Below are 26,222 nucleotides of genomic sequence, written 5' to 3'. Positions count from 1 at the left end.
ACAGCCCTGTTCAGGAGAGGGTGCAGCCACATGAGATGAAGTGGAGCCTACTCCAGGGTTGATTCTGACCTGTTATAAACACAGTATTGTATTGTCACATTAATCTCTAAGGCTTTTATAAGTTTTTGTGTATAGTTGTTAAAAAATAGGTTAGTTATTTTAGTGTGTTGATTACTCTTAAAATACTGTTGATAAACTTCATAATACTTCATGTAAATGAGTAATTTCCACTGCTTTTTGGAAAAGCTAGTCTCTTTTGCCTTGAAGTACTGCCATCAAAGATTATTGTCATGTAAGGTTTATCTGTGCCTTTCTGTCTACATGATCAATGCAAAAGTAGATCTCTTACTAGGACTTTTCCATCTTTTTTTTAGCATTTTAGAAAGAACAATCAGAGCAGCTGTGGAACAGCATCTCTTCGACCTGCAGAGCAGCTTAGATAACGATCTGAAACACATACAGCAACAACGACTGGGCTGTAACAATGAAACAAAAAATCCCGGTGGGGATGAGGAAGGATCTAACAACCAGTAAGATTTTGTTGTGTCTGTAATGAATTCTGTATGGTTGTGTATCTTAACTCTTCCAAAAAAAAACTACCCTAATTCTCCACCTCGATCAAAAAGTTACAGCTTTGGCTGTTGAGTTCAGTTTTATCTATTTTAAAGCAAATCAACTTCCATCAGGTGCCAGTAATCAATAGCTCTTGAAGCAAGTATTTTAAATTGATCTTGTAGCTAAGAATGCTGTAAAGTGTAGTATCTGCTGAATTCTGTGCAAATAGCACAGAAACTTAAATTTATTCAAGTGCTTTCATTCTTATCTCATCAACATGACTTACAACAAAATTTTAACATCTTAAAGCTATTGTAGATTCTGTTTCATAACCCTGTCTTTCTGTGTCAACATAGCTACTTTACTGCTCTGGCTGCCAGTGGCAATGAAACAGCCAGAAATGGATAGAATGACCACTGTGGGTCTATTTGCATGCAGTTCCAACCTTATTTGATCAGATTTTATTTTTCTTGTAAATCAGGACAGATTCTGAGTGTAGTGATTGCCATGGCAGCGTTTGGAAGCTGGTACATTTTGGTACATTTCATTAAAAATAAGTAGTCATGATTAATACCCAGATTTCAAAAATGTGTGAAAGATTTCAATACCTAAATTTCTTTGTTGCTCAGAGCTAGAATACATGAACAGAACCTGAAATACATGAAGTGTTCAGCGACTCAAATGCTCTTTTCTAAATTGTTCAATCTTTAGTGGTTTTAGAAGACAGGAATAAAGTTTGCAGTGGATCATAAAAGTAATAATCATTGCTGGTAATGATCAATTCAATCTGAGTTTAGTGCTAAAGATTCAATGTCTTTGAAGTAATTTGTAAGTGGGTAATTTCCTCACAGCCCTGGAGCAGCTGAATTCCTTCAGTCCCAGTGTAAGTGCTGTAAAGGTTGGCTGATCTCAGAGGGGGAGGCTCCAAGTGCCATCACTGCTGGTTTGAAACCAGTATCCTCCTCTGGCACAGACACTGCTGCAAATGCTTCTGATCATCATTCCACTGTGGATTAACTGGGAGAGAGGATACATGATATTGTTCTTCAAGGGGGTGTCTGGGTTCTTTAAAGCAGCAGACTGTGCACAAGGCAAATACACAGTTAAATTAAGAACTGAAAAAAGCAGTGATCCAGTGCCAATTTCTTAGTGCTAATTTAATGGCTGGAATTAAGAAAAAAGAGCTAAAATGTTAATTTTCAACCCATCCTGTTTATTTTCTCTATACCTGATAGAGAAGGAGATTTCTTGATGTGGTCTGGAATTCTGTTTGAGTGAGGGCAAGGAAGGCAAAGCAGTCAAAGGCTTGTGATGAATGACAGAGTCATGTGGTGGCACATAAAGAATATATGTGAATACAAATGTGGTGTCAATTAGTTTTAATCTGGCTGTAATGTTACATGCCTTAAGTTGAAGTCTCAGCAGATTAAATGTTAGAAATAATGGGATTTCTCACTGGAGGGGAACCCAGTGACAGTAGCTATAAACTAACTGGCTTTGGTACTGAGAGGAGTGGAGCCACAGCAGTGTCATTGAGTCCCTGTAGTTTCAGGATGTCTTTGCTTCTGGCTATTGTGTTTTAATTCCTTAGGCTGGTATAGTATGTGTGGGGTGTATGCCTGGCTCTTCAGACAAGAAACAAATAAATACATTTTAATATGTCTGTCATGTCTGGATGTATAAAAAATCACATTAATAATTAATTTTGCCTACAGGTCAGAATAATTCTGTTCAAAAAGAAACCCAAGCAAAAAACATCCTGATGTTTGATAATGTTCAAGGCGGCGGGGAAGTGTTTATTTATTTTTTTTTTTTTCATTTAAAGGTGTAACAACAGATTTCTAAAGTCTTTCTGTTTGTATCTTCAGGAATGATGTTATTGAAGATAATGACACTGGTAGCAGTGAAAACACAGGAGACTGCTCTGAAGTATTGGTTTGCACTGATTTAGACAGTGAAGCTATGAAACATGATACTGTAACTGAGGAAGAAGAAAGCATTCAGGTGAGAGGAAGAATCTCCTGTATATCAAATCATAAATTGCTGCAACTTTAGTGCTCTAGAGATCCAAGTTCTCCTAGGATCTCTGATGTAGCATTACATAGTGCTCTTGCTCTGTTAGTTGTCTTCCTGTTGTGCCATGTGCACTGAGAAATCTCTGTGTCTTTTGGTGGGACTTGTTTGGTCCCTGACTGATGTTTTTCCATTCTTCTTTAACAGACACCAGCCCTTCCTTCTGCTGAGGTAAGTTGGAGTATGAGGCAGCATAGCACTGGTTGGAACAGCCTCTGTGTTAGTGAAGGCTTCCTGAGGAGCAGAAGCTGTAGAGCTGAGATGGCAGCACAGCCCAGAGTCACCTTGCATGGATCAGGAAAGGGGAGCAGTCACTTTGAGACTTTGCAGCCTCTTGGCTGTGCTTGTGCTAGGAAGGTTTGGTTTTGCCATTAGCTAATTACAGCCTTTCCTCTCCATTTTCTAGTTTCTTTTGCGGTAGGGAGAGATGTTCTGTTCTTTTCAGCACATCTTTGTCTCTTCCCTAGTTGATGCAATCAGGGAATTCTGCAAAATATGTGCTGACAAAAATGAAATCAAGGATAACAGTTAAAGTGCAAGAGAAGAGAGTATTCTGCCACTCTGCATCAGGCATATGCAGGTGCCAGATAAGACCTTCCAATGGAAAGAACCAAATCTATAGTTCCTTATTTATTTGGTAACACTTTTGTTGCTACAAATCTAAATGATAAATTATGTGGGTGGAGAGATTTGTTAAATGTGTAGAGAAGTTTCTGCAATGGTTTTCAGCTTCTTGCCTGTGAGTCCATAAATCTTCCTGAGAGTTTCCTGAAAGATAAACAGATAAGCAAACCTATTGTTTGTAGACTTAAATTAACTAGAAGAATTTAATAGGTCTTTGAACTGGCAAAGATGGGAATGGATTCCTTAGCACAGTGCAACTGAGTTGTCTGGAATCTGTATTTTTATTAAAACAAAATGTTTCTGTAGTGCTTTTCACTATTGTGATGTGTTCTGCTCTTGGGCTTTTGTTTGCTTTTGGGGATCCCAAATGACTCTGAATCACCTAGCAAGCCAAATTTTCCAGTTGTTCCCACAAAGTAACATATTGTTTTGGAATCCCATTCTGTAAATTAAATTTCACAGAATGTATTCATTGTCCTGGTTCTTTCCTTTAGTGCCAAAACTTGGTCTAAAAAATAATTAGATTCTTATCCTATAGCACAAAATGCATAAAACGTGGTGTTGGATATAAAAGGGAATATGATGCTTGTGAGTGCACAATAGAAATATTTTCTTGTCAAACCTGGTGGCATTCTTGGCCTTTTTTTGCTTTTTGATGGACTTCTGTCCATTGCTGTCAGTAGTAAGGTGACATTTTAGTGTGGAGTTTTGCTTTTTTCAATGTTAGTTTTTACCATCTTTTTAATGCACTGTTTCAAATGCTCTTGGAGAATTGTACCATTTATGGAGAGGTTAAAGAAAAAATGTGGTGATTCTCCTGTGTGAAAGGAGTTTGAGAGGAGTGTGTAGGGTGGTAGGAAAAGAAAGCTCTGCATGTGAGTTCTCCTTTGGGCCCAAAATGGAAATAGAAGCAGCTGTTTGCACAACTCGAGTAAGTGTGACTGTGCAAGACTTGTACAGCTCATCTCCAGGCTGGAAATTATCTGCTGGAGTATGACAAATGCACTGTAATTAAAAATTGTTTCCCCAGATTGGAATTTGACTTGAGGACTGAAATAATATCAGCAGAAGAATGATGTTTTTTCTGACGGGGGTGTCAGTTGCTGTCAGCAGCATAAAACTGGCAACTGTTGGTGTGTTTGAAGTCTCTTGGTAACTTGATGTTATCTTCAGGCACTGGAAAGATAATTTTGTGAGAATTCCTGAAGTCTAAAACCAAATGACATATTTTATATTTCAAATTTCTTTTATTCCCCCAAATAAGACACATTTCTGAAGAAATCAAGTACTGGGCCTTGGCATAAATACTTCTAGTGAACAAAGTGGTGACGTGGATTCATCTGAACTTGTTTTGTGAGATGGTGTCATGGAACTGACAGCACTTTTTCATCCCCTTCCAATTCTTTCTGCTTTATTTAGTAACTTTATTTTAGGGATTAGTAGCTCCTTTAAAAAGTTTGTCAGACTTGTTTCATTTCATATATTTTAGATACAACAAAAACTCAGAGGTTTTGAGACTAGGATGAACAAACTGCCATGATTTTAGTCACCCCAAAACTTCATATCATGAGTGACAATTTTAGGTACAACTTTTATTGAAGAAATAATAAAAATGGTTAATCTGAAGATGGAAAGTTAGTATCTGAGTTCTGGTGATTAAAACACCTGGACACTGGCCTTAATTGAGAAGTTAAAATATCACATGGTTAAAAAGTGTGATTTCCATTGCCACACACAAGGAAGTTTTAGTTTTTGAGGGCATTTTGTGGTCAGAGATGATTATGGAAATGTTTTCTGTTGAGAGAGCCATTCCCAAATCTTTCTAAACGTTCTTTTTCCTAACAGACTGCAGACATATTATTGAAACCATGTGTTGAAGATGAAGATGTTGATGAAGAAAATAATAGTGAAAGGTTTGTGGTTTTCTGTACTCATACAATCTATATGATTAACCTACAGCTTTTTTTTTTTTTTTTTTTGTGATCAGCCCTATGTTGGCAAGAGAAACAGAAGAATAAAAATTTATTTTCTACAAAATATTTTGACACATTTTATTGCTCTTAGTGATTGAAGAATTAATGTTAGCAACAGTGACTAGCCAGAAAGCTTTATTAATTTGCAGCTTTAGTTCAGCACTGATTGAAATTTCAGGTTTTTTTCAGTTGAGTTTAAAAATGTTGACTATTTGAGAATAAAGGTCTGAGCTGGTTTTATTTTCAGCTTTGTTCAAGTCTAGTTGTTTACATGCTATGACTTGAAATCCAATGTGAAGATCAGAAAGTGGAAAAAAGGTAATAACTTTTTATCCCTCAGAGTTTTAATTATTGCCTGAAGTAAATACATTGGCTATCTGCTTAAACTGCATGGGGTTTGTAAAAAAAATATAAGGGGAGTGTATAGTGTTTACTGTCCATTTAAAATGATAATGTCCATTTAAAATGATAATGAGGTCTGTCTTCTTTTTAGGGAAAATAGTATATTGCTTGATGGCAATGATAGAAATTCTTCAGAGGCATTTCTGGTAAGAAAGATTTTGTTTATATACAGATACACGGCATCTTATAAGATATTCAAATGTGAAGTAACACAATAAATTTAGTTTTTAACATCTTATGGTGTTTGGTGCTGCAAGGCTTGCAAGACCTCTGTTAGAGAGCTCATCATGTCACTTCACAGAAACTTAGGGCAGCACAGCAAGTTTGTGCTTATGCATCTCATGGAAGAAATGTTTTGGAATGTAAATAATTGATTGCTGTTGCAGTGTGTGTGTCTATTTTTAATTCCTTGTGTTTGGAGAGATTTCTTTTTTTCCTTAAAGTTTCTAAAAGTTCTGGAACTGATTAAGTACCTGATTTCCAGCTGCTGAGTAATAATAAACTTGTTCTGTTTTTTAAATACAGGATTCAAGTAGCAAGCCTTGTGATCTCAATGCAAACCCTGATTCAGAGGGGCTGGGGGACGGCAGCGTTCACGTTCCCGAGGAAGCTCCGGCTGTCCAAGTGCCACATCTGGATCTGAAGAATGGATCTGAGGGTGACAAATGGGAAGGTAATTCTCACTCTTTAGCTCACACTGTAGTTAGGGAGGAGTGATAAATAAAACTATTTACAGAGTAAAAGCAGGAGATGACAGCATGTTCCTGTACACATGGTAAGATCAACCAAGTCATGACATAGGTCTCATCTTGTTTCAGAACCATCTGCAACTTAATTAAGGACCTTAAAAAATATAAGGAAAACTAAAGAAGGAAAGCAAAGAAGTCCAAGTTTCATTCTAGGTGGCATGTTTTGTTGTTGTTTTTTATTGACCCTGAGTCTCTCATCCAAGTCTTTAAAAACACTTTGTCAAATTATATAATTTAGTTAAAATCATCATTGTGTCTTGTTTGTCTTTTATTTTATTAATTGTAAACTATTGAATTGGCTGAATTTGACTTAAAATCACTAACCTGCCAAACACAGCAGTTCATACTTCAGTTTTTCAGAAAAATTTGTCAGTTGTTTTGGTTTCCGTGTCATTGGAGAATTTGAAGCAGCTCTGAATTTTCAAATAAAGGCTGAAGTTGCAGATGTATTTTTTTCTGTGCCCCTTCTCCTTCCATGGTTTGCATTTTAGGAGAAGAAAAATACTTATAACAGTTTTCTCTCAGACAGGATTCCCTACGTTTGTGACCATATTCTTCACCGCCTTCCAGGTTTAGCAATCCCCTGAGCTTGTGACTTGACTGAATTTTATTGCTCAAATGTTTAGTTAAACTGTTAAAACTTTTGTTTTACTTAAAACAACCATAAGTTCTTTGTGACCAGAGCAGAACACTCTTGTCAATACCTTCTTTTCAAAATACTTCTCTTTTTATGTCTTCCTTACATCGTGTTTCCTCTGCCTGGTGTTGGAGTCATCACACCTTAAAAATGCAAGTGATCTAAGCTGCTAAACCACAGTGAGCTGTCACTGACAGTGCAATGGCCACAGGCCACTCAGTTCTGGTTTGGAAAACCTGCAGTACAACTTGATAGATGTATGCAGGTTAACTGTGCAGGGACAGGGTTTTAGCTTTCAGCAGGCTCTTCCAGTGACAGCTGTTCCTTGAGATGCCTTTAAGTGTCACAGTGAAACCTTAGCAAGGCACCGGTAGCAAGGAATCACTGCACTGAACTTGTGGTTGCAGTGTTGGAAGTATTAAAATGAGGGAAGTAAAGCTGGAATGTGTGTTCTGTACCAGTGCAGCTTGGAGCTGTCAGCACATACAGCTTTGTCCTGAAGCTCAAGTGGTGAGAACTGATTGTTGGTTTGTCACTGCTGTTGACTGTCTTGCAAATTAATTGACTTCATCAGCCCACACTTCTCTTTTAACCCTTTTGCAAATAATGAGGTTTTCAACTTGTGGTTGGCTTCATTTGTTTTGTACAATATTTGCTGGTTGGTGCTCTTGAGCCCTAGCAAACTGCACTTTCAGGGTAAGTCCTGGCATAGAGAAGTCAAATTGCAGGCACCCAGAGACACTGAGTCCAGGTTTCCATTCTTGTTGCCCAGGTTAAGAACAAAAGCTAGAACATAAAAATCCTGTTTATGTTTTCAGTGTTTTATTTAGTTTAATTGCTTACTTGCACATTACATTTTGTTGCATCCTCTATTTGTGCTAAGATGACTTAATATGTATTCTCAGAAGGTTTGTGGCATCCATTTTCATTATTTCCTTAAATCTGCTCATGAAGTTGCTTTTGGTTTTACTTCCCCAAATAGCTTTATGACTCTTGTTTTGAAAATAGAGCAGTGTATCTCTTTATAAATTTATATTATAACTTCTTGGTATTAAATCATGTTCTTTGCAAGAGGTCTTAATCTCACTGTGAAGTATTTGAACATTGACTGTACTTCAGTTTAGGATGGTTATTAGGAACTCAGCCTTCCAAGGCACTGCAAGTCCTTGTGGCATTCCTCTGAAGTAGAGTGATTTTGTTAAGAAACCTCTACTAGTCCAAATTCAGTTACAAGGTTTGGGTAATTAAAGCAAATCTAGTAGAAAACTAAAGGCCTGTATGCAACAGAGTTCTTGAAAAGCAACATCAAATGCTTGCTGGCCCAAGGTGAAAATGCAGAATGGTTGATTTATATTTCTGAGTATTTTTTCTGCATTTGCTCTGCTTTTTGGAAATCACCACCATCTCTATTATTTACAAGCTCTGATCAAAAACATTGGAGCTTGCCTTTGTTCATGTGAGGATGCACAAGTCTCTTATTAAACTGCAATAAGTCTTTACTATTCCTCTACCAGTTCTTTGTAAACCTTTCCAGTAAAAGTTCAAATTGGCTGAGGACTGAGCATCCTTACCTGCCATGGGAATTGCTTGGAAGCTGAGAGTGCTCAGGGCCTGGTCCAAAAAGATGGGATGTTTTTCCCTGGTACTGTATCTTCCTGCTTTACATGTTATGTATAGTTTGTTCTGACTGTGCTGTGTGTTCACTTTAGTATTTTTGCCATTCTTTTTCATTTTATTAGCGCCATGCCCTATCACTTTCCCCCTCATTGATTTCAAAACAATGCATCTGCAGAGAGAAGGGGAGGGTAAGTATGGTTCGCCATACGTTCAGTTATCTGCCTTTTGATAGTTGATGGTTTGCTTTCTGACTAACCCTTCACCTGCTGTCCCTTATATCTTGGGAATATTCTGATCTGCAGCTTTTTTTGTTGATTCAAAAAGGTCCCCTTCTTGTATCTTGTACTGTGCAAACAGGCAAGATCACAGCTGAAAAACAACAAAAAAATTCCCAGTCATACTTAGTAAATGTGCAGTGGAAAGCAGGTACAAGGGTTATTTTTTTTTTTTTTGAAGATTACTTTGTGGGTTTTATTGTTGTTCTGCACACTTTGAACCCAGTTTTCAAATTTCTGATTTGAACTAGGAAAAAGAACAGGTAACTCTGAAAGGAAAAGGGGGGTGGGATTTTAAATTGAAGTAATTGAAAGGCTGTGTCAGCTTTTTTTTAGACAGCAGAAAGCCATGCCAATTATAAGAAATGTTAGCAAGGAGCTTTTCATAGGGATTTGAAAGAATTGATTGTTTTGGAATCTCCCTCCTAAAAAATCACCTTCCACAAATTAAGAAATCTCTTTTTCTTAGTGTTGTAAACGTAGATTTTATCATAAAACCCAAAAACACTCCTTGAAAAAGACTTAAGCAAATGGGCATTGTCCCTAAACTTTCTTCAAAACCAAGAAGACCAACTTTCAAAGTACATGCATACAGTATGAAAATGAATTTCCACAGCAAAATACTGCAATGGACAATAAACATATTCTTCTTATTTTATGTATATCTCTGATACATAAATAAGGCTCTCTTACACTGTTGAACTGCTCAGAAATGCATACTCCCAAGATACACTTTGAAAAAGGGATCCTAGTGTGCATACTTCATTTCAGTACCTTTTTCTTTCAGTTTTATGACAGAATTTGTAGCTTTCTGATGCATTTCACTGTTTTTATTCACTTTGTGTATGACACCACATCCTCTAGAGCATACAAGACTAAGCATTGGGTTCGCATTTTTGTTTCAACTCTTGTTGATAGTTCTGGTAACAGAAAAGTACCATTTTGTGTCTTTTTTTTTATCTTCTAGATCCATTTCCTGCTTTCAAGTCTTGGCAGGAGGACAGTGAATCTGGAGAAGCTCAGCTTTCCCCACAGGCTGGCAGGATGACTAACCATCCATTGGAAGAGGACTGTCATCCCATTTTGTCACATCGGAGTTTGGATTTTGGGCAAAGCCAGCGTTTCTTACATGATCCAGAAACGTTGGACTCTTCATCCAAAGCACTTTCTTTTGTTAGGTGTGTATTTTATTGCAGTCTGGGGGCCAGGATGTGTTAAGCCAGGATGAAAATACATCTGTTTGAGATTGCCACGAGTTTTCATGATCTGAATGAACTGAAGACCAAGGTCAAACACTGTGTGACCATTTGGCTGCTCTGCCCGCCCAGGAACTGCTGCAGAGAGTTGGAGCTGAGGTTCAGCTGGGGTGGGATTGTGGCTCTTCAAGTGGCCTTTGACAGATGCTGAGGGAAAGAGGATAAAAATAGGACAAGATTGCAGAGCTTTCCCTGGCATTTGGTCACAGCTTCGGACAAATGGCACTTCCTGGGCTGAAAGTAGTATTTATATCCTTTGTTTACCAGGCTTTGCTAGACTCTGGTCTGATTTTATGTAAGCTCTGGCATTTTTTTTTTTTCTTTTATTTTTTTAGCCTAGTATATTAGAGTTGTCACTAAACAAGCTGCAGGTTATTTGTATTTGTGAACTGGGCAGTGTGACTCTCCAAAACTCTAAATAACTTGTGACCTGTACTGTCTGCTCCTGTTACTGGGAAAGGGAAGTTGAGATTTTTCATGCTTGTTAGGGAAGAAATAATGTCATAAAAATGAGAAAGCCTGAAACAGGAGATTGGAACAAGTTTAGAGTTTATAGTTGTCTGTCTGGCAGATTTATTGATGCAAAAAGATCCTTGTGCAAGTTTTCTCCAATTAACCACAGAAGACATTTTACCAAATACTGTTAAAATGATGTAGAAGACTGACCTGCAGAAAGTGCTGATGATAATAGCTCTTCTCCTCATTCTGAAACTAATAAGGATCTGCTCTAGTGGATTATTAGATTAGTATTGCTAATATCTTGGACTACATAGATTTCACTGGCTGTGTTGAGGGATGTTTCAGGCACTTTGTATAATAAGTGTTCTGGAAAATTCTCATGTCAGTTTTGAAACAAAAAACACTTTACAAGAGCAGCAAATGTCGAGGAGCTGTGTGAAAGATGATGTAAAACCAAAGCCACATACTTTCTAAGTCCGTTAGCAAAATCTAAGAAATGTATTAGTAAGACTAACAAATTATGTGAATACTTTTTGGCTTAATTATCTCTTAACTTACCTGAGACAGTTGACTGAAGCTGTTTAATTCATTCATGAAGAATGAAATGATTAAACTCTTTCTTAAATATACATGTTGTTTGCACTCATTAATTATCTAAATGACATTTTAAAAATGTTTTTAAACAGAACACGAAGAGCATCCTTTAGCTCAAAAGATGACAAAAGGGAAGATAAGACACCTTATCAGCTTGTCAAGAAATTACAGAAAAAAATAAAGCAATTTGAGGAACAGTTTGAAAAAGAGAAAAACAGCAAGGTAGGTTAGCACTTCTGTCTTTGCTCAGGATAAAGAACTGCATGGGAGGGCTGAGTGACTCTTGTGGTTCATTATTGAATAACTGTTCACAAATGAGAATTTTGTTCCACACTTCTTTCTGCAAAGGGAGCTGAGCAACAGCAATATTAGAAAATGTGCCAGAGTGCCAGAGCCAGAGGAGGAGAGTGACAGTTCTGCTGAGAGACTGAGGCCATTTCAGATGTGTGGAAAAGCAGAAGTGTCTTACCACTCTGTGTTTCAGCTGCTGAAGTTGTTTCAGTTTTATTTTCAGAGATGTTGTCCTTATGTTGGCACTGAGATCTGAACTGATACTGAGTGGCATTCCTGTTCACATTCACCATCACAAATCTTACCAAGTCTTGAAAGAAGTATTTATAAACAAGATTTAGTGTGTTTGTTTTAATATGTAGTTTATTTGTATTTTTTTTCAGCCTTCCTATAGTGATATTGCAGCCAATCCAAAAGTTTTAAAATGGATGACTGAACTTACCAAATTGAGAAAGCAAATAAAAGGTAAGAGATTGCTACAGTTTCTTCTTCTCTTGCAACACAAATTATCTCCATGACTGAAATGGCTATGTCATTCAGCAAACTTCCACAGCACACAAAAATGTTTCATTTCTACATTCTGCATTATTCAAAAATCGAATTATTCTTATGGCTTTAGTTCTTTAGGAGGGAAACTTTCCATATGCAAATTGCTATGTTGCTGTACTTGCAGTGAAATAAACTGTGTTATTTTAAACCTTTGGACTGAGCAGTTTTTCTCTTTTCAGATGCAAAGCAGCGGAGCTCAGAGGGAGAATTCATACCTCAAACACGTCCACGAAGTAACACTCTTCCAAAAAGCTTTGGTTCCTCTCTTGACCAAGAGGATGAGGAAAATGAGGATGAGATGAGGGTTGTGCAGAAAGAGAAGAAGCCCACCAAGGAGGCTACACTTGAACTAATTTTGAAAAGATTAAAGGAAAAACGAGTTGAGAGATGTTTGCCAGAAGATATAAAGGTAAGCATAAGGTTCTTTCTGAGACAATAAGGGGGAAATAGAGCACTTGAGATACCACTTTATCACATGATGATGCCTCTGGCTAACAGCCCCTTGCCAGGCCATCATATTTCAGACTCAGTGGGGAAATTATCAACATGAACCACATTCTCCTTGCTCTATATTAAAATGTTTGCAAGTTTGTGCTGACAATATTGAACAGCTTTAAATGGAGGAAGGTGGGTTGTATGATGTTAGCTAAGCTAAGTTTGGCTTAGGCATCTGGATAGCGAATAAAAGTGACTTGTGTTTGATTAAATGCTAATTATTCTTGATAGAAAATGACAAAGGACCATTTGGTAGAAGAGAAAACATCTCTCCAGAAGAGCCTCCTGTATTATGAAAGCCAACATGGACGGCCGGTAATGCTTGGCTTTATTTCAAACTCTGCCATTGTGTGCATAGACAGCAGTAACTCTTGAGCAGTACTAAGACCAGAACTTAATGCTGGTGTGGGGGTTCTTCTTTTTCCTTCTCCAAAACACAGAGGTATCTATTGGCCTCCATGTTGCCATCTGAGGAACTTGCTGCATTGACTTCTTAAAAAAGAAAAAAAAAGTATGTATTATTAGGCCCCCTTTTCAGAAATCAGCAGTTGATATGAGTCTGCAAAGTGATGGGTGTCATTTGGTGCCTTATATGTCTGTGAGGCAAAGAGATGTCTGAAAAATAAACAAGATTATTGAATTTCCTCAGAAAAGACCAGAAATGTTATTCTGGATTTCACAGAAACAGAAATGAAAGGACAGTTCCCACCCCCCTTCTCTACAGTTTCATCTTTTTCTTTTTTCCCTTTCATTTCTGTAGAACCATCATCATTGCCAGGCACACATCTTTTCCCTCACTTCTTGGTCCCTTTTTGCCTCTTTTCCATGGATATTTAAATACAGGGTTTGCCTGTGCTGAGGCTCCCCTAAATTTTAGGAACCACTTAAATCTTTTCCCTGAAAAATACAGGGTGTTAAAGTGAGAGAGAATGAAAAAGCACCGAGTTATTCCCTTTTATCTGCACAAACCCCCTTTCATGCACACAGTGTAAGGTAGTTTTATATTCCTAGCTGGAATGTTGGTGGCCTGGCAGGAGAAGCACACAGCTTTGTGTTTGCTTGTCTGTGATGGAGTGACCGGTATCATTAATTCTCTGGTTTCTCTGCCTCTAGGTTACTAGAGAAGAAAGACATATTGTGAAGCCACTTTATGACAGATACAGACTTGTAAAACAAATGTTAACTAGAGCAAGCATTACTCCTATTCTTGTGAGTAAAACAAATGCTATTTCTGTTTATTTTCCCACTTTTGAACTGCGAGGCTGCCTTTAGAAAAGCTAGTGACACTGTTGTGTGAAACATCTTTCTTGTGAAAGATACAAGATATTGTTGTCATTGTACTTGAGGCATTTGATTGATTTACTGCTGAGAACAGAGCAGTTCCAAGCTGTCTGTGACCTTGATGGCTCTTGGGAATTAAATGGTTCTCTGTGGAAGTAAGTGAGCTGTGCTAACTTGCTGTGGCTGAGATGTTCCCAAGTGCCTGTGCTAGGTATGGATCCCCAGGACATACTGTACTTTCAGTCCTCCCCAGAATAGTAACACCAGTTGCAGTGCAGGTTGCTGTCAGCAGAGGCTTGAGTGACAGGATTGCCATCAGAACCATTTCATTCCTTCATGCTTCCCCAGAGAGAGACATGTTACAGCACCTGCAGCATCTGTACAACATCCCTGCTTTTTCATTGTGTTTTCACTTCATTTCCCTCTGAATTTTCTATCCTCTCTCTGTGGTCTTCTAAGAGATGAGGAAGAAAAGTTTTCATACTGTGCAAGGAAATTGATGTAACCTTGTTTATAGTACCTGTAAAACAGCTGGGGAATTACAGCCAGCTGGTTTTGTTCTGCATGAGCCACAATCCAAGCCTTGCATACTGACCCAGACTTGCAAAATACCTGTTTGGATGTTGGCTGCTGACCCTTTTGGAAGGAAGGGTCTGCATAGCTGACACAAGATAATCTCTTTGCATACAGACAGTTCTTCCCAGACACAGGTAGCTGGGCTTACTCAGCAGCACTTTAATCTGCTGTTTACATTGTCACTGACAGTTCTGAGCTCTCCCCTCTGAGCTGGAGTACACTGAGATAAAGGGACCAGGTCAAGATTCTGCCTTTCTTGCACATACATTGGTTTTGGTGGCTCCTTTTAAAGAGAAACATGATTTTTGTCACAGTCAGGTTTAAGGCTTTTCTATCAGAATCCCGTTCTGAACTCCATAAACACAGGCTGCTCTTAGGCACCCGTGTGTTTCTGTGTGGCTGGTGAGTCACAGCTTTTTGATAGTGCCCTTGATTGATTGAGCTCTATCCCATCTCTCCCCTCAGAAATCTGACTTCAGCTGAGATGGGTTTTACATTCTGGGCAGCCTTATGACTGTACCATAGCCATTCTGACTTGATGGCTGTGAAATAAAGGGATGGGTTACAGCCCACCAGAAGGATTTTAAACTCAGGAGAGATGTCAGTAACATGATTCCTAACCTGTGCTGTAGGCAGCACCTGTAAAATCTCTTTCACAGGTCTTTGGTTTTGAAACCTATAAGAGATATGAGGAGTTTTCTTATATTGCCAAGGATTGTAACTTCTAAGTAATACATATTCAAGAATGGATTTTTAGGTTTATATGACAATTAATTCCATGAGATCTCTTACTGTATTCTGGTACACCAATGACATGCACTGAAGCCTGTATGGAAATGTCCAGAAAAGCAGGAGACTATTTCCCTTTCATGAACTAAAGTTTTTGACAGGTCATTGTCTGTGTGGCTTTTGTGTTTCACATTTTCCTGTCCAGAGAACATCTGTTGGAGCTGCTTCTGCTGTCTGGGGATAAGGGATGAGCAGGACATTATGGCAGGTGTGCAGCAGGCACCTGGACAGGGACATTGCTTTAGGCTGGAGTTTAAAGGATTTTGGCTCTGAGGTGGCAACACATAGCTCTGATTTCACACTTCCACCTGCAGGGCTTCAGAGTGGTCTGGAAAAGGAACCAGGCAGGATTATTCCCAATGGATGCCTGGTAGGAGCATCCAGCTCTGCCTCTGTAACTGTGCTTTGGTTTGGGAGGAACAAGAATCAATACAAATTCAGAGCTATCATTGCACTTTATGAATCTTCTACAAAACATGGAGAGAGCAAATTCTTTTTAGTCTGAAAATTAATATTGTAAAATAAATTATAAGCTACAACAATTATTTCTGTGTCAAGGATACTTTGGGTACCTGAGCTTTTTGGGTTGTGTGGTTGTTTGATTTGTGCTCTGTAAGTATGTTCGTTGTCTTTTATTCATCTTAGGGAGGAAATATTGGGTGTCTTCAATGTAATTCTGACTTCAAACAGCACTTGATGTCTTACTGTACATTTTGAAACAAATTTCCATTTTTTCAGGGCTCACCATCAACCAAGAGGCGGGGGCAGATGTTACAGCCCATTATTGAAGGTGAAACTGCCCATTTTTTTGAAGAAATTAAGGTAGGTGCAATGCCTTTAAAAATACTCCCAGCACTTGTAATAGGGAACTGAAATACATCATATTTGTTTTGAATTTCTGTTTTCACTTTCAGGAGGAAGAGGAGGAAAGTGATGGTTTGTCTACAGATCTGAATGAAATCTTAAAAACTGCTGCCCAAACACAGCCTGTTCTAAGCCCAGTTGAAAACTCTGAGTCTGATATTGAAGATGGTCAAGAGAAACTCACCCGGGACCTGAGGCTCTCCAGCACCCGAGCTGCTTCTATGTATGGACAATTAAGAGGATAATTTAATTATTATAGTTGTAATTATTGTAGTTAGAGTCATGATACTGAATCTCTGATGATGGGTGAAAGGGAGTGACATGTTCAGCACCTCTCAGGAAATGTTTGGATTGAATGAGTGTTCTTTGCTCTGACATGTCTGACTAAGATCTTTTTGTACTCAGTGAATTATTTAGTATCTTCTAAACCTTCTTCAGCCTTACTTGAGCTGTGTAGACAGCAGAAAATTTATACTCCTTTATTAACTGCTCATTTGTTCTCAATATTTCACTTTCAAACTGACAGCATGTTCCTTATGAGCCAGACAAATAAATTATTCGTGCAGCTATCTCAGTTGTTTCTGAGGAATTGAAGTTCTATTGTAAGGCCAACATATTTTTCTTTCACTTGAAATTTTTAGGCCTGAATTATTGGAGCAACTGTGGAAAGCCAGAGCTGAGAAGAAGAAGCTACGTAAGACATTACGAGAATTTGAAGAGGAGTTTTATCAGCAGAATGGAAGGTTTGTTTAGCACAATACCAGATGCTGGGCTGGGCTGCAGCCTCATTATGTAGCCAAGTGTGTTTTCTAACTTTGAATCTTGTCAGCTGGAATCTGATCTGTTTTGATCTGCTGTGAATAATCTCCTGAGGGAGAAAACTTTGTGTATTTTTAACAGTTCCATTGAAAAAAAAAAAAAACAGCATTTAAAAATACCTACTAGAAAGTATGTTTTTTTTTTTATTTTAAAAAACCCATATTATCTCTGTTCTTTAACATGGGGCAGGGAAATTTGCCCCTTGTTCCAATAGGTCAGTTCTGGCAGTGGATATTTGCTTTACCAGTAAAGGTTTTTCTAACTTTTATTCTCCATATAGTTTAGTTCTTTTAGGTTTCTGATTTGAATTTGTTTTGTCATGAATTGGATTGCATTGCTGCCCATTGTATTTTTGAGATGTCTCATGTCATGAGCAAACCTAACAACAGTCCTAAGAGGTCACTTCCTTGACTGGCAAATGTTCTCACTTGACTTTGCCTTCTCCTGTATTTCTCCTGAGCTACAAACTCCTGTAACGTGGCTTCATCATGCACTTACTGAGTTTGGAACAAAACTCCTTTTGACTTCAATGGCAAATAATGAGGTTAATCATATTAATAGATTATTTATTGTAGTCCAGCAAGAATAATGCTCTGCTGCCAATTTGTGGGTCAATCTTCTTAGAGTAAAAAATGTAGGTTGACTTAAATGTGAGTTTTTCTGTAGTGTATACCCAGGATCTGAAATGAAACTCTTCATATCCTGTTAGTAAAATTCCCAGGAGAGCTTAGGGCAATGGTTGTTACCCAATGCTGCAGCAGTTGTGCTGAAAATTTTCTGCTGGATTTTTCAATTCAGTTTTTTAGGTGATGGCAATTTTAACTACCATAAACTAAAATATGTCATGCCTCTTATTGGTGAACAAGCTGCCAATAATATTTTCACCTGCCCTAAAATAACTTCCTGTAGCTGCTTGTGTGTTTGGCTTGCTGCAGGATGGATGATTTAGTTGAAATTTTGATGTTTTTCTTTTTACAGGAATGTACAGAAAGAAGATCGGGTCCCAATGCTGGATGAGTACAGGGAGTACAAGAAAATCAAAGCCAAACTGAGGCTGTTGGAAGTCCTTATCAGCAAACAAGATTCTTCAAAATCAATTTAAATTATATTGCTCCAACCTGTTGAGTAACATGCTGTTTCCATATACTACCCCTGTACTTATTGGGTGCTTGTGTTCATGTGTCATGCACTGTTGAAAGAATCCAGTTTGTGCACTTTACTGTGGTGCCACTAGGACATGTTTGAAGGGTAAGTAGGTCCTGTCTAGAGAGCAAATAAGGTTTCTGAGTTTGAGACTGCTCTATCCAACTTTAGCAAACACAGTTTCCATCGAAGTTTTGTATTCCAGATGCATCCATCCTGTTCCAAAACAACCATAGCCTTTTTTTTATCTTTAGCATTCAAGAACTTTGAGACTTTTGTTATTACTAACCTTTTGCATTGTTGAAGAAATTATTAATATTGTAATGCTACACCGAACTATTCCTCTTGCCTAAAAAAAATCAGCAAATTAAGGGTACAGCTCTTAATTCTTGGAACACTTAAACAGACTGTAATTCCTTTCAAAGGACTGCTGTGGAACAACTTTGATTTTTTGGTATTCTAAATTGCACCTGTACACAGTAATAATTAACGTCTATGGATTTTGCTCATTAGCGGTCACGTTTCCTCCTTGATAAAGATGACAGTGGACAAACCAGAAAGTGACCTTTTCTTAGTGGCTTTTAAACCTTGGAAAACTGAAAAGTTCAATCACATGCTGCCTACAGGACTCATGTCATTGTTGTTCATTTGATCCCTTTTTGGGTTGCTGTTTATCAGCCAGTGGTGACGTAGTGTTTGGGCTGAATTGGATACGGCATCTCCGCTTTCGGAAGATTTGAGGAGCACAGTGAACACTGTGGTGGTTGGGAAATCTGGTGGTGCTCAGACTTGTGTGGCTCCACAGAAAGGAGCTGGCTTAGGACAGTTAAAATCCCACTGTACCTGAAATGAGTATGGTGTCAAGGGCTAAAATCAGAGTAGTTAACACGCACCACAGGGAGAACCGGCGGTTTGGAGTGGAAAGATTACTGCTGTTTATCACGGTTTTGTTTTACAGTTGGAGAATAAAAATACATTATCTAATCCTTACGATGTAAGCAAAACAGTTTATGGGCCTTGCATGATTTAGCTTCAGAGTTGAATCTAAATAATGTTTTGAGTATCACATCTGCTGTGCTGAATGATGATTTAGGGACTAGCTTTGCTCTGCAGCAGCCATCCGCAGCTGTTTCTGATCTGGCGAAATCAAAATGTTAATTTCAGCTGGTGCTTTCTCAGTTGTTTTGTTTTTTTTTTTATTTCAGTGTATCAGTTTGATTGTGGCCATGTTTTGCATGCACCTACTCTCACTGCATGTTTTTATGACTGGCTAATGTCAACATAGCAATGATTCACTCTGCTTTATGAAAGACCAAAAATGAACTTTCTCACAATGTAAGAAATGGCTCGCACGTAACCTCAGAGACTTGCTGTTCTGTCATGAAGCATATGAAATAGGTTGCAAGTAGGATTTTTAGTGCTCAGATTTCATTTGTGTACTGTAGAATACTTCTTGGTTTGTTTTACTCTGCTTGTAGGCATGTATTTTTGGAATTCAGAAAAAAAAAGCACTAAAACTATTGAGCACTGGTGGTATGCCTTTTTTTCTTTTCTCTTTTTTTTTTTTAACTGCAAAGTGATCTGGGACCTTAGAGAATTATGAGGTTAAAGTAGTCTTTGAGACCATTTACCAATTTTATTCAGTTCCATTGTGCAATGTACACTTCAGTTCCTTTTCTATCAGTCTACAGACACGGGTGTATCCAAACATTGAAACTAATGTGTACTGTATAGTGTTGTACATGAATGTTTGTGTTTTATATACCACATGCAAAATGTCAATATGCACTATTTAAATGTTTTAAATAATATATTCCTCCTTTATAATGCTTAAATCTATATGATTCCAATATTTTTATAAGTGAGTGAGTGATCAGACTGGTTCCAATTCAGAATTAACAGCTGCTTTGTGTTTGTTATGCAGTGTTTGGCTGTTTATTCAGTATAGTAGATAAGCATGGCAACAGTTATGCTGAGTGTGTTTTGTGCCATCCTTGTTGAGCAATAAATAAATGGTAGAACTAGGCATTTTGTGATATAACAGTTTTACTTTGGTAAAAGCAAAACCTATATATCTATATGGATATATAGATATGGAATATATATAACTAAACCAGATATAATTGCATTGCTATGTCTGGTGCTCATTGTATAGACTTTTATAATAAAAGTACCTTAACCTTTATTGTCTTGTATTTTTGTTTCTCATTATGCTTTCTCCTTCACTGCCATCTCTTAAAAAGGAGTGCTGAATCCTTTACTGCAGGGTGCTGTGAGCAGGGTCTGGATTCCACGCTGTGCCCTGGTGGTGGCTGGGGTGACACTGCATCCCCTGGAGCCATGCGGGCTGTGCAGGGGAGGGGCCCCAGCTCCTGGACGGACAGCGGGGATGGTGGTGCCGGCTGGGCTTGAGCTGCTGCTGGGGGTGACGGGGAGCACACCGGGACACGGCTCCTGCCTGCCCCAGCAGCAGCGGGTGGGTGCAGGAGCCACCCTGGCACCGTTCATTCACTGCCCTCGGCTGAGCACATCGGGTGTGTGTCTGTAGCCACGAGGATCTCTCAGCCTGGAATCAGAACTGCAGCTCTGTATCCATGAGGATCTCCCAGCCCTGGAACCAGTACTGCAGCAGTTACTGCTGGTTTTGGCCAGGAAACATTGCTTTTGCATGTGGTGTTTGTGAGGGTCCCCAGGACAAGGAGAGAGATGGGAATCTACTCACAAGTTCTTAAAAGGCTGATTTATTATCTTATGATATTAGATTACATTATATTTAAAAAAATGGTATACTAAAACTATAGGAGGAAGGATACATCAGAAGGCTAGAAAAGAATGAATAATAAAAACCTGTGACTCCTCAGAGAGTCACTCACAGCTGGCTTTGATTGGTCATTAAGTAAAAACAATTCACATGGAGCCAATCAAAGATGCACCTGTTGGTAAACAACCTCCAGAGCACATTCCAAAGCAGCAAACACAGGAGAAGAGAATCAGATAATTATTATTTACATTTTTCTCTGAGGCTTCTCAGCTTCCCAGAAGAAATCCAGGCAAAGGGATTTTTCAGAAAATATCATGGTGATGCTTGCACTCTGCTGTACACACCAGAGGATGCTTTTCCTCTCAACCAAAGAGCCTTTCATAGTATGTTGTGAGCTCACAGAAAGTGGTCAAGGTCTTTCAAGCTGACTCTTGTGTTGTGCTCTGTGAAAATCCATCTCTCTTCAATCTAAAGCGTGGAGGGACTGAAGAACTCCTGAAGGTGAAGACTGCACTGCAGGTAAGTGGGAACAGGAAACCAGCAAGTTGAGGGAGCAAGGGAGGAAGAGGAGATGGGAGGCAGCCTTGGGCATGTTCTTTGGGTTGGGACAGGGTAACCTTCCCTCTGATCACATGGCCTTTGTCTGAAAATGGGGAAAAGAAATTCTTGGGACATTGGCCTGTAGAATGTACAAGGTTCCTACTGATCTGTTCTACAATCCCCCATTTTTCCTTAAATCATCATTTACTCAATGAAGCTTGCTGTGAGCAGGATGCTAATAGGGAAAAAAATTCCTTCAAAGATGGTTTAGTGGGAACTGCTGCAAATCGATGTGCAGTGAAGTAGGATATTAATGAGGAAAATAACTGTGTTGAACACTATTAGTTAAAATGGAGGAGCAGCATGTTTCTGAGGGTGCAAAAAGCTCAGTTATATTTGGAAATCTGTTACTGGAGAACCAGTTCTGAGACAATGCAAGTCAAGGGTTTTCCAAGCTTTCCCTCTCCAAGCAGATTTGCCTGAGCTGTTGTGTCACTGCAGGGCACAGGGCGTGCAGGGAAATGCCAGGCAGGGTGTGGAGAGGGTGTCCTGTGCCCCAGGGGAGTGAGGTGAGGTTGAGGAGAGCTTGAAAGCTCTTTTGGGAAGTTCTGGGAGAGGAAATGTGTGCAAAGGTTTTGAGGCTCTGTAGGAGAGGGCTGCCAGGAGGAGGAAAGGTTGGAGATGTCACAGGTGCCACACACCTGCTTTTCTGCTGTCATGCTGTTGAGTAATCCAGATAAACAAATCACCAGTGACCTGTGTGTTCTGGGACAAGTGTCCTGGGCTGCTGCCTGGCAGCAAGATCCCTTTGGAGGGAAGGGAATAGGGGTTTAGTTTTTAAAACTGGTCCTCTTAGAAGAGAGTGGATGGCTTGGCTTGGCTTTTGGCCAGCAGACCAAAGTCCAAAATCAGTGACCCCTGGCAGGGCTGCTGTGTGCCCTGTGTTCCCTGACTGTGCTGTTGGGCTGGAAATCCCCTCCTGGGAGCCTTGGAATGCCTCTGCTCCCTTCTCTGTGACCCTGCTCCTCCACACTGGGATCAGAGACAGGGAGAGCAGAGCCCGTGGAGCAGCGTTAGCATTAACGAGGTTAATTAGCATTAACCCCGGCAGCTGATGCATGAAGGGAGCAGGGGTCCGGGATGCTGCGGGGCTCAGGATCTGCCCCTTGGTCACTCAGCTGAGTCTCAGAGCTGCCCCAAACAAGGCACAGGTAGCCAGCTGAGGAAAAGTGGCTGCAAGTGCCTGAGGTGCCCAGCCTTTCCTTGTGTCTTTATGGAAGCATCATGCCTCAGTAAATTGGATTTCACACATAGCAAAGGTAAGAGCTCCCCTGATTATCCAGAAGAGGTTCTCATTAGCATTACGTCTTGAGAAATACATATACAGGATATCGGCTTTGAAATACAACCGCTGGTAGGATTTGTGTGAGATTCGGGGGCTTTGGGGCCGGGCTGCGTGTCCTGCAGGAACAGAGCTGGGCAGGGCCTGGGGTGCGGTGGGTGCTGCGCTCCCTGCTGGCCCCGGCTTTCCCCGGGCACTGTCCGGATGGAGCCTGGGCACGTTTTCCTCCTCCTGCCGCTGAGTCCTGGCCACAGACGGACAGCAGTGACTGCCTGGGGTGCACAGCCTCTGGCCTGCCCGTAACCTGTCCTCAGGGTTACGGGAATACAGGGATTGAGGGATAAAAGGGATGTTCCCGGAATTCCGGCTGGTGCGAGGAGGGAGCGAAGCGCCCTCTGGTGCCTGTGAGCTCTGAGCCGAGGAGAGAGATTTGGGGATTTCCCTGAAAGCTGAAATTGATCCCTTTTCTCTGACGGTAACAGATAGCGGGGTAGGAATTGTTGAGAGATTGATTAGCATTAACCTCTTGCATGAAGGGAGCAGGGGTCGGGCGATGTGAGCCAGCAGGTCCGGGATGCTCCAGGGCTCGGGAGCTGCCCCTTGGTCCCATAGCTGGATCTCAGAGCTGCCCCTTGGTCACTCAGCTGAGTCTCAGAGCTTGGGAACTGCCCTTTGGACACTCGGCTCAGTGTCAGATCTCGGGATCTGCCCCTTGGTCACCCAGCTGAGTGTCAGAGCTGCCCCAAACAAGGCACAGCAGTTGATGTCATCCAGGCATTTGTATTTCCAGCAGGGCTGGGCAGTTCTCAGAATAGCACATGAAAGGTTCACAGAACAGACCCAAAATGCTGTTTATACATTTATTGACAGTCCTGCTCCTCTTGTCCAGAAATAGGAAAATAAAGGGGGGTAGTTGGTTTTAATTAAACTGTGTGACCAGTCTGTTACCAGCTGAGCTCAGGCATTTTGCTGTGCCCTCTGTGTCCTGAAGCTCTACTAAACCCTTCCCTCCCAGAGGGCAGCTCTTGCCAGCCAGTATAGAAGCACTTAAAGCATCTTAACATCACTGACTTGGTGCAGTTCTTCTGCCTCTGGGGCTGTCCCTCAGTGAGGTTTCAGCAGGGCTGCAGCTGCCAGGGGATGGGGACAGCATCTGCAGGAGCAGAGTGCCCCACCCTGCTGGGATGCTGCACTGGAGATGTCGCCCTGAGCTGGGACTGGGTCTCTTCCTTCCATTCCTGAGCTTTGATAACTCGCAATTCAACACCAGAGGGATTAAAAAAATAAAATAAGTCTCAAACAAAGCCAGCATGGCTGACTGGGACAGCAGTACCACAATCAGTCCTGCAGGAAGAGATTCATGGAGCTTTGTGGGGAAAAGTGTTCCACATCTGGCTGAAAGTAGACTTTCCTTCTGGCCCATCCAAAAAGACAGGATACAGAAATACACTTTTTTTTTTCAGATTGGAGAGTGATGGCAGGGATTGTTGTGCAGTAATGTTTACAGCCAGCCTGGGGGCTTTAATTTTCTTCTTGCAGAAGTGATTTTAAAATAAAAATATGTTGTACAGACACAGACTTAGCCCAGTGATGGAACTGGAACAAAGATTGCTGGAAACCTTTTAGCAAAGCAAGAGGAAGTTGCAGTAATATTTCTCCTTGCTGTAGATGCAGCCTGTGACCCAATAGATTGCTGTGAAACTTGTTTGTTTTCCATACATCTGCTTCTGGTTAACATTTGGGGAAATGCTCAGCTCACAACTTTATACAGTTACTAGAACTCACTGATCTTATCCTGCTGCCAATTCTGCTGTTCTGTGTATGGCCTGGCCTGAACAAGCTTTTATTTGACTTTATGGGCATAATTGGTGATTTTTCTTTATTTATGGGTTTAGTTTTGCTATTCTTATGATGTTAAAAATAGTATCCTGTGGAGAAATAGCTTTTGTAAGTCACAGTGGGGGCAACTGTGACTCCTTTTGTATTCTTCAGTTTCCAAAATGCAACCAGCAGTTTCTAAGATTACAGGAAAGAATAAAGCCCACCTTTTCCTCAGCACTGTCTCCATTGGTTTGGCCCCAGAGCACCTGGTTAGGAACCAAGGTAGTTCCTGGTTTTGGAGAAATATGCACTCTCTGTCCAGAGGTCAGCGTGTGTATTTGCAATTAAAAATACAATTAAATTAGGTGTGAAGGCAGTCCTGAATCAAGGTCAGAACATTTTGCCTCCTTCTGCAGTTAAGAAGTAGCAACTTTTTGCATAGCTTTTGGCTATAAAGCTATGACTGCCTTGCTCTCTTACAGCCAGGCTGTCTGTACAGGTCATACCTGGCTAACATGGGTCTAGGAAAGGCTGAGTTTAGGGAGGCTCTTTGCCTGTGGTGATTTCCCAGCTGCTCCAATGGAGACAGCTGCCCACGTGCGACGTTTTTTTAGCTGAGCTTGGAATTTGCATGACCTATGATCATGAGGGGGAGGTAATTTTAAACCCCTCTGGAATCTTATAAACAGAATTCTCCCTTTGAGCTGCACCTTTGCAGCTCACCCATGGAAAGGTAAAAGTGAACATTCATGCTGTGCTGAGGAACACTGTGATTCCTGAGTACAGAGAAAGGGAATCTGAACAATACTTTATCCAGGGAAGGAAGATGTTGACAGCATGTTTACAACATGTTGTTGTAAAGAACTTATCAGGATGCAAGGAAACAGAAATCTGGAGAGACATTGGCATAGCCAGCAGCTCTTCCTTTAGCAGGGACCCTCCTCCAGGGCAGGAGATGCTGGAGGCAAGGGCAAGGATGGATCCTGAATGAAAGCAGGAGCAGGGAGATCCAGCCCAGCTCCCTGCCCTCCCTTCAGGCTGCCATTCTGCACAGGGAAGACTGGATTGGCTTCAAAATATGGCTAGATTTGAGGAACCTGAGCTTGTTGGGTGTTTTGTCATAACCTATATATCTCTATGAGGCTTTTCTGGCCAAACCTCTTGTGTTTGTGCTGTGTCACCCATCCCAGTTTTACTGTGCCAGCTCTGCTGTGCCCCAGCCCTTCCCTGCTCTGCAAACAGGGTGGGTAATGAGTGGGGAGGACACAGAGCCACAGCCAGGCCAGCAAGGGGCCCTGGACCCTGGGCTGAGCAGCCTCTCCAGGGTAGGACAGAGCCTAAGCAGTTACTTCAGGTTAGACTGAGCCTGACCAGGCTCACCCCGGGGCTCTTTAGGCAGGGCTGCCAAGGCTGGCAAACACAGAGGTGAAATCATGGGGCAGCTCACCCCCACAGCAGCAAATGCAGCCAGTTCTGGGCACTTCTGGAGCATTTCCTTCTCAGTTTTACCACGTTTGTAGCTCCCTAGATGATGGGTGCAATGACAAAGAGGAAACATGAGACTTGTCAAAGCTACAGGATTCATCACCACCCGTGACTGATCTGATGGACTCCACGTGGGAGGGGTGTGGGGGGCTGAGAGCAGCCCTGGTGTCAGGAAAAACAGGGGGCTGGTGATAAATGCAATCCCTTTGAATCATCTCAGGCCTTAATTGACTAATATTGCTAAAAACAAGG

The 26,222-nt window shown here is 40.5% G+C and overlaps 1 protein-coding gene across 4 annotated transcripts in view; it reads left to right on the top strand.

Moving 5' to 3' along the window:
* Nucleotides 1–20,206, top strand: part of FAM13B (family with sequence similarity 13 member B) — a 44,829-nt gene extending 24,623 nt beyond the window's left edge. For 2 of the 4 annotated variants that reach the window (XM_063168741.1, XM_063168742.1), the window contains exons 9-25: nucleotides 375–530; nucleotides 2,424–2,559; nucleotides 2,776–2,799; nucleotides 5,098–5,165; nucleotides 5,719–5,773; nucleotides 6,153–6,300; nucleotides 8,753–8,818; nucleotides 9,873–10,083; nucleotides 11,307–11,436; nucleotides 11,889–11,970; nucleotides 12,234–12,463; nucleotides 12,781–12,864; nucleotides 13,663–13,758; nucleotides 15,934–16,017; nucleotides 16,110–16,282; nucleotides 16,701–16,802; nucleotides 17,857–20,206. In XM_063168741.1, the coding sequence (XP_063024811.1) occupies nucleotides 375–530; nucleotides 2,424–2,559; nucleotides 2,776–2,799; nucleotides 5,098–5,165; nucleotides 5,719–5,773; nucleotides 6,153–6,300; nucleotides 8,753–8,818; nucleotides 9,873–10,083; nucleotides 11,307–11,436; nucleotides 11,889–11,970; nucleotides 12,234–12,463; nucleotides 12,781–12,864; nucleotides 13,663–13,758; nucleotides 15,934–16,017; nucleotides 16,110–16,282; nucleotides 16,701–16,802; nucleotides 17,857–17,980 (1,969 nt within the window). In that variant the 3' untranslated portion in view covers nucleotides 17,981–20,206. The remainder of the gene's footprint in view (nucleotides 1–374; nucleotides 531–2,423; nucleotides 2,560–2,775; nucleotides 2,800–5,097; nucleotides 5,166–5,718; nucleotides 5,774–6,152; nucleotides 6,301–8,752; nucleotides 8,819–9,872; nucleotides 10,084–11,306; nucleotides 11,437–11,888; nucleotides 11,971–12,233; nucleotides 12,464–12,780; nucleotides 12,865–13,662; nucleotides 13,759–15,933; nucleotides 16,018–16,109; nucleotides 16,283–16,700; nucleotides 16,803–17,856) is intronic. The other 2 variants (XM_063168743.1, XM_063168744.1) reach the window with 2 other exon arrangements.
* Nucleotides 20,207–26,222: the final 6,016 nt, after the last annotated feature.

The sequence above is a fragment of the Melospiza melodia genome, chromosome 14, assembly GCF_035770615.1.
Source record: "Melospiza melodia melodia isolate bMelMel2 chromosome 14, bMelMel2.pri, whole genome shotgun sequence".
NCBI classification, from domain to species: Eukaryota; Metazoa; Chordata; class Aves; order Passeriformes; family Passerellidae; genus Melospiza; species Melospiza melodia.
Note: the sequence above shows the minus strand (reverse complement) of the source record. Positions and strands in the feature narration are given on the sequence as shown.